Source organism: Papaver somniferum, chromosome 5, assembly GCF_003573695.1.
Source record: "Papaver somniferum cultivar HN1 chromosome 5, ASM357369v1, whole genome shotgun sequence".
Taxonomy (NCBI): domain Eukaryota; kingdom Viridiplantae; phylum Streptophyta; class Magnoliopsida; order Ranunculales; family Papaveraceae; genus Papaver; species Papaver somniferum.
In genome coordinates, this window is record NC_039362.1 from 213,175,954 (window position 1) to 213,183,629 (window position 7,676).

The 7,676-nt window shown below is 37.0% G+C and overlaps 1 protein-coding gene and 1 pseudogene across 1 annotated transcript; both read right to left on the reverse strand.

Moving 5' to 3' along the window:
* Positions 1-3,326: 3,326 nt before the first annotated feature.
* LOC113280735 lies at positions 3,327-5,076 on the reverse strand (annotated as a pseudogene).
* Positions 5,077-5,747: 671 nt separating this feature from the next.
* LOC113280736 (putative invertase inhibitor) lies at positions 5,748-6,887 on the reverse strand. The gene is made up of 3 exons (XM_026529322.1): positions 6,853-6,887; positions 6,682-6,741; positions 5,748-6,252 (listed from the first exon to the last, which is right to left on the reverse strand). The coding sequence occupies exons 1-3, from the start codon at positions 6,885-6,887 to the stop codon at positions 5,748-5,750; spliced, it is 600 nt and encodes a 199-aa protein (XP_026385107.1).
* Positions 6,888-7,676: the final 789 nt, after the last annotated feature.

Consider the following 7,676-nt stretch of genomic DNA (forward strand, 5'->3'; position numbering starts at 1 on the left):
GATTTTGGGGAAGGAGATGAAGAAGATAGGGTTTTTATAGAATTCACGGGCTTAAGGCCGGGGGATTTTGTCCGTGCCTCTACTGCTCATCTAGCTCCTAGCCCTGGCTAGTGTGCTGCTCTGTTCAGTTGTGTCAAAAACAAACTCCTCCAAAACCACCTAGACTTGTAGAATGCAGAAAAACTATTGTGGGTAAAAAAAAAAAATAATTACCACAAATGCATTCATATATTATGTGAGGTTATATTTTGCACCACGGACTTTGATTTGTTTATCTTTGTCTTGATTTTGAGCTTGTGAATCCATATTATAAGAAATTAAGAATTGCGGAGAGTGTGTGATTGTTTTAGATTTGAAGCAGATTGAGAAAATTCAGAAATTCTAGAGACTTAGAAATACTGGTGTGAGTTGAAATGAGATTGAAATTGGGTATTTATAGAGGAGGGAAATTGTAGTTGTTGGATGAGGAACTGATGAGCGAGATCATACCAGCGAGCGACGTCTTGAACATCGCTGGTGCTGGAAGGATCAATGAGCGATAGTTTGACCATATAGTGATGGACACTCTATTGCTCGCTGGAAAGTTTGTCGTGTATGTCTATATGTTATATTTGACATATAAGCATATAAGCTCGGCACTTTGGCATACCCATAATGGGTGCATATATGGCATAATCTAATGTTTGGCATATGCATAGGAATATGCCTCAATAGCTAGATTTTGATGGTCCATACACAACAACATGGTAACACCATGTGGGAAAACATATTTAATAAATATGAATCACAAACCATGAACATCAATTGTCGTGATGCAAAAAGGTTGGCAGAACACTTCATTATAATCAACAAGGAAGTAGCAGCTTATGTTGGATTTGCAAGCCAAGAGAGAAGGCCGGGAGAGTGGTCTTGTGGATGGTGACGTTGGAATACAGGTTCATACTGATTGACAGCGAAAACATGGCAAACATTTCAGTTTCGAAAGTTGTTATCATATTTTGAAGGTGTTGAACAAACATAATACAGAATTGTTAGCAACTAATCAACAAGTATCTGAAAGGTCACCATAAAATTCTTCTCCCTCAACATCAAATTCTTCACCATTTTTACCAGATCCATAAAATTCTTCACCAGATACCCCAATAAACCCAGATGGGAACTTAGTTCTCAATGATAATGGTGGTAAGAAAAAAATTTCAGGGAGGAAAAATGCAAGACTGACTAGAAAATTATCTCAAGAAGGAGGAAGTTCCAATGGGTTTAACATGATGGAATTTATCGAACACCAAAAGACCATCGAGAAGCAAAGAGCAGATGATAGGAAATTTCAAAACAGGGAGAGTAAGAAAAAGTCGTATTTCTTAAGAAAAATTTGGGTTTGACTATGACAAGCGTAACATTCTTCAAGTTAACACTTCAATTATGAACGCCCAGCAAAAACATGTGTGGCAAATCGAATTTGACAGGATTCAAGCACAGATTGAACAACAAGATGGATTTACTAACAACCAACCTAGTGGTGATGATGATGAGGATGAGTTCGATGTAGTAGTTCCTTCGATGCATTTCTTGTTGTAATCTAAACCGATTCATAATAACATTCATCTATTTATTAGATCTCTTCATTGATGATTATGAAACTTAAAATTGAGAACAGATCAGATAGAGAAATTCGTGAAATATACGTAGAAGTAGGTGTGAGTAACTTGAAGATGTACAATGACGTATATATAGAAACCAGCAAGGGGAGATAGCCGTTGCAAAATAACTACTTACCGATAATCATAATATCGCTGACGATATTATTTATATCGAGCGATGGGTTTGGTGGCGTCAGCGATATTCATAATATCGCCAACATTGTCAATAATAACGATCGACAGAAACTCTATTGCTCAATGGTTTTCCCTTAATGACGCAGCTCGTTTGCTATAACACCTGGTTTTCCCATTAGACTCTAGCATTAGTTTTTTTTTGACATATGCATAGGAATATGCAAATTGAATGTTGTGATGGCCTCAGGTTTTAGAAACCTCATCCCTATTAAATCCTGCTTTATTTATTTATTTTCGAATTTTATTAAATAATCAGGCTTACAAATTCTCATCCTCCTGTAATAACTGCATCCAAAGTGGTAAGTTTGCAGGCCACTCCTAATCTGCAACATGATTATTAATCATGTGCACAAAAGTACATAACCAACCGTCAAAACTAGATAATTACTACATTAGTTCTTTGTTGTCTATTTTATTATAGGACTAGGACCTTGCTACAACCGGGACAATATGTGTTGGTCCAGATTTGGGACATGGCGTGATACAATCTAAAAGGTAAAGAGGGAAATAACTCTAGCATTGAGATTTGTAGAGGGGTGGAGATGGGAATGATTAAAGATCTAGCTAGATTGATTGTCCCATATTTGGCTCATAATAGTTGTCCCGGTTTTAACGTTTTCTTTTATTAAATCAAAATTACCATTCACAAAAATGACACTTGCACAACCTCTTTCTAAGAGCAAGGCCTATGGATGGAGTGATTTTTACCACTCATTCCTGACCATATCCAATGAGAAACTCGGTGAAAGAGCGATTTTCTGATCTTGGGGAAGAAATTTTAACATACTAAGCGCGCAGTTGGCGTTTAGCCACCCTAAAAGAAATTATGATATTTTTTGTTATTTTAACAAGAAAGCGCGAAGTGGGCCCTCGTTGAAGAGTTTTAGATATATCAAAAATCTGAAAATATGTTTGAGAGGAAGATCTTCAAACTGATGTTCAGCCTCTTAATCTCCACTTTCACTTGCTCGGTTTTCTATTCTTCTATTCGAGTGAGTTAATCAAAGACTTTGAGTGAATGAGTGAGTGTTTTCATCGATAGTGACGCCGAATTAGGTGTTTTTTGATCGAACACATTCGCTTTGAACGAGTGTTTTCATTCCATAACCCTTGCTCTTAGGTAAATGAGCGACTCGTTTCCTTCTGGCCCATTACACTGCTTCCAAACTCCCTCTCTAGGGTGTTTTGGAGGAGTTTGTCTGGAACCATTACACATTAAATTGACATGAAAGTCATGCAATGATGGCTATTGAGCCCTTTCACAGTAATAGGATGTGCTGGTACATATTCAGCCGGAAGCACTTTTTATTGTTTTCATAAAATGTGCAAAAACAACCCACCTCCACTTATATAATGTGGATGGATCAGAGGGAGTACAATTTAACAGAAAATACAGATCCGAGGAAACAACCAAAGAAAGATGAGCAAAAACATCACTCTCTAATCTGATGCAGTGCTTGATCTAATAAGGATGTCTCCAAACATAGTAATTTATATGGTTCTTTTCTTAATATTCACCTTCAATCCATTTTTCATATGAAGGTTTATATATGGCTTGGAGCGAACAACATGGCCTTTCACCCCTTCAATATGGAAGTTGAATAGCACAGCTGCAACAACAGACTTCATCATCGTAAAAGATATATCTTTGCCGATACAAGTTCTTGGTCCAATGTTAAACGGAAAGAATTTCGAAATGGGCTCTGTGATTAGCTTCCCATTTTCAGTTATCCATCTCTCTGGCTTAAACTTCTAGAATTTGGGCATCCAACTCAAAATCAATTGGCTATGAGTGGAGAGGCCCTAAGAATTATAAATGGCAGGATCTTGGATTGCCCAGACAATGTGGGACTAATAATCTCAACACGCCCCTTCACGTGTAGCCTCGTTGGGTCTAACACGTGGACAATAAATCGGGTGACGCGGAGTAAAGGTGCGGTCAAATGACTCGTCGCAAATAGCCTGCTCTGATACCATGTTAGAATTCGGGCATCCAACTCAAAACCAATTGGCTATGAGTGGAGAGGCCCTAAGAATTATAAATCGAAGGATCTTGGATTTCCCAGACAATGTGGGACTAATAATATCAACATAAACTCCAAACAATCTTCACCCCAAATCCATGGCATTCTTCCCACTGAATAAAATGAAAGCATTATTTCCATTCCAGGCTCGACCGTACTCCCATCCGGAAGTTGATCTTTCTTTGCGACGGATTTTTTGTTAAACGGAAGCGGCGGGTATAATCTTAAAGATTCACATAATGCCGCATGCAGATAAACTAAACCTTTTAAATCCTCTCAACCAAACATCCATGGCCATTTGCGAGTAGTACTGCTTCCTGTTTCTTTTGCCTTCTTCGAAGGCGAAGACAAGAAATTCAGCTCTTCCAATATCTTTGTTTGGACAGCGGGTGTCGTTGAAACTAGCCAGAAAAACCAAATGAGACCTGATGTAATCGTGTCTCGTCCAGCTATCCAAAAATTAATCATTTCATCTCTAAGAAAAATATCCTTCTTATGCAAAGAGGAAATAGTACTAGTCTCATCATCTAGAGCTTTTATGTAAGTCGATAAAAGATCATATGAATTAACTCCTGCAACCAAATCTTTTTTCTTTTGGCAGATATAATCTTCAACAATTTTGTGTATTTTTTTCTGAGCTTTCTTTAACTTTTTCTCTTCACCAATTTCAAACCTATGCAGTAATTTCCACAAAACCGTTGGCATCATATTCCTGTACACTAGCGCCAGTGGTACATCATCTAAAGCTTCTGCTAGCTCATTTGAAGGATGCTCAACGGAAAGGTAGTTTTCGTATCTTCCGAAAACTAAAATGACGTTAGTATCATGAGCAATTCTCGAGCAAACATCTTGTAAGTCAATGATGGACCCTTGTGCAGCTATGTGAGCTAGAAATGGTACTAATTGTTCTTCTACCACCTTACAGCTCGTGTTCGAAACTAAGGTTTTGAATTCTCTTGATGACAACTCTGAATGAGCCATTTTTCTTTGCACCCTCCAGCGATCAGAATCCACGTTAAAAATTCCATCCCCAAGTATTTTGAAACGTCCCTGAAATCCTCTCCTTTTGGGAAATTGTTGTAGTTGGTTTTGAGTATATATTCGATGTTTTGTGGGTGACATGTTACAAGATATCTAAGTTTGGAGAACATAGGTCCATCTATATAAATTGAACCTTTGCCCAGTGAAATGAAAACTTCAGCACGCTTTTCATACATGCGGTTGCAATTCCATAGTAATTCTGGAAATGTGCCAAAGAAAATCCAGTAGCTTGTGGCTTTGCTGGTGTATTTGAAATACAAGCCTAAAGGAAGAAGAAAACAAAGGAAGATACACCAAATTACTTTCGAGATGGATGGACAAGAAGATAGTAGATATTCATGAGTATCGTCCATTTTGAGATTTGTACTTAATACAGGCAATATCATAAAAACCACATAAATATGCAATTTTCATTTAAATTCGTATCTAAACACATATAATAAGACATGAGAATCAAATTTTGTTGCTCATGCTTTTGCAGCCTATGCTTTTTCAAAACCACATTTCGGACTGGTTGTTAGGTCATTCTAAAATACCCTATTTTGTTATGTTTGTTGAGACCCTTCCTGCACTCTTATGTTTAGTAGGGAACTTAATAATAAATATATGTTACAAAAATCCCAATTATCGGTGATGCAGGATGTTAGTTTGGGAAATGGATGTAATGGAAAGAAGGCATTTTTTGTTTTGCTAAATATTTCGCTAGCATCCTAATTTCTACCAACTTATTTAAAAGCACATTTATATTTTTTTTTTTGTTTTTTGTTTTAGTAGGAATTGGAGAGTGATCAACATACTCATTTTTATTCTTAAAAAAAAAAAAGAAAAACAATGAATCAAATGGTAATTATGGGAGTTGATCATTGACATTGATTACAATAGAGATATCATTAAGCTTGATCACCATTTGATTGCTCGAAGATAGTGTTGATGGATGGGATGGGAATGCCGTCTCACATTCATCAACATTGGCACGAACAGCCAACGTGGTTGGCCTCAAATTAGAAGAACTCAAAGTTTTGAGGGAGTCCTCAAGCAACGAAATAGTGACGCTGTAATTGTGTTTACACCGAATCAAATATTCCCTCTCTGGTTGTGTTCTCTTGCGTAATAATTGGTCGATATATCTCTGTGTGTTTGTAGCACTTGTTAGCGTCCCTTGAACTGAAATTGAAGCTAACACTTTCAAATCTCCGGTTGAAGAACGAGGATCTCTTACCAGTGCCTTCACACAAAAGCTGTATGTATCTGCAAAATATTTGCTGCAAACCTTATCAACCAATTCAGGGGTTGCTGCATCAGTAGATAATAGAACCGAACTTAAAAACAGTATGATTAATATGAATCCATTTCTGCACATCATAGGCATCATCATTTTTTTGTTAGAACAATTGTCGATTTGATCAGCCTGCAAAAAAAAACTTGAGTTAAAAAAATTCTTTCATTTTTTTTTGTCCAATAAAATTCTGATTCTTATAGCCATGATAACAAACATGGATGTAAATGAGAGACATTATGATGGTGCTAATTAGCACCATTAATCTTTTCAACAAAAACGGATTTGATATTAAAACCATTTATATCAGAGCATAAGCTGCATGTTGACATTTGGAAAACTAATTCATATTTTTAAAACATACAACCCAACAGTTTTTATGCGTTTTGCACAATGAAACAATAATACTCGGATTGAACTTTCCCCAGTATAGTGGAAGGAGCCTTTGACCAATTCCTTGGTCAGTCTCTTTAGCATGAATATTGGTCCAGATTCTTCTCAACACCTCTCATCGCCCTCCCTTTCCTGCCACAAATTACCCTGTGGACCAAAGCTTGTCATCTTTCTACAAAATCAAAATTTCAAAAACCAAATTCATTAACAACAACCCAGTTTTTATTAATTTCCTGTTAATTGGCAGCAGTTTTTATTAATCAATCAATTGGAATTCATTTACCTGCGCTTTCCATAGATATTGTAGTTTAGATCCATGGGTTATTCTTGCACAAATAAGAAGTTATGGCATGATAGAAAGGCGATCTCGATGATGGTGTTCATAGTGGTGTTGATGATGACGTTGAGTTTATTGATGCAACCAATTGAAGGTAGAGTATGGATAGAGAATTGCATGAAGCAATGCCTGCCGGCTTGCGGTGCTATTAAGGGTGCAACGCAAAGTGCATGTCATATCGCCTGTGAACAAGGATGTGAGCAAATAAATGGGAGTCGCTAATGCTCACCTAGCTAGTTACACAACTAAATGATTCATTGTCGTACTTTTATCTAGATCGAGTTGCTCCAGAGTCTATTCGTGAGATATATTAGGTAATTTGCATGTATATACGAATTCTTAGTAGCATAGGCCTTAATTTCTTTCAAGTATTGGAATGCCTATGAAAATCTTGTTAATGAGTTGGAATGCCTATGAAAATCTTGTTAATGAGTTTGTTGACTATGGATCGGATAAGGTAAATCATTGCCCTACTTCGGTAGGAATAATGGTGTTAACGACGTCTTTCAAATTCGAGAGCTATCATTGTCCAATGGCTTTGTCGGCTTATTAGAAAAGCATCTACCTTAAGACCAAGTACCATGGTAGCATTCTTGGCTTGGCTATAGCAAAACCCAACTATTTTGGGGCATCGCTTGGCTTTAATATGGCGATTTCGCTTCGCTTCGCTAAAGAATGTTACAAATCTGTTCCTTTTTTAAGCTAAGCTATGAGCCACGGAAACTGAGTTATCATTTTCAAAAACTGCATTGTGGAAACTCAGTTTCCAT

Excerpts from the sequence above, each read along its gene's own strand:
- LOC113280736 (XM_026529322.1), bottom strand. The coding sequence starts at position 6,887 with ATGGATCTAAACTACAATATCTATGGAAAGCGCAG. Across the intron at positions 6,742-6,852 it reads AATATCTATGGAAAGCGCAG|AAAGATGACAAGCTTTGGTC; the intron begins GTAAATGAATTC and ends TTGATTTTGTAG. Across the intron at positions 6,253-6,681 it reads GAAAGGGAGGGCGATGAGAG|AAATGGATTCATATTAATCA; the intron begins GTGTTGAGAAGA and ends TATGATGTGCAG.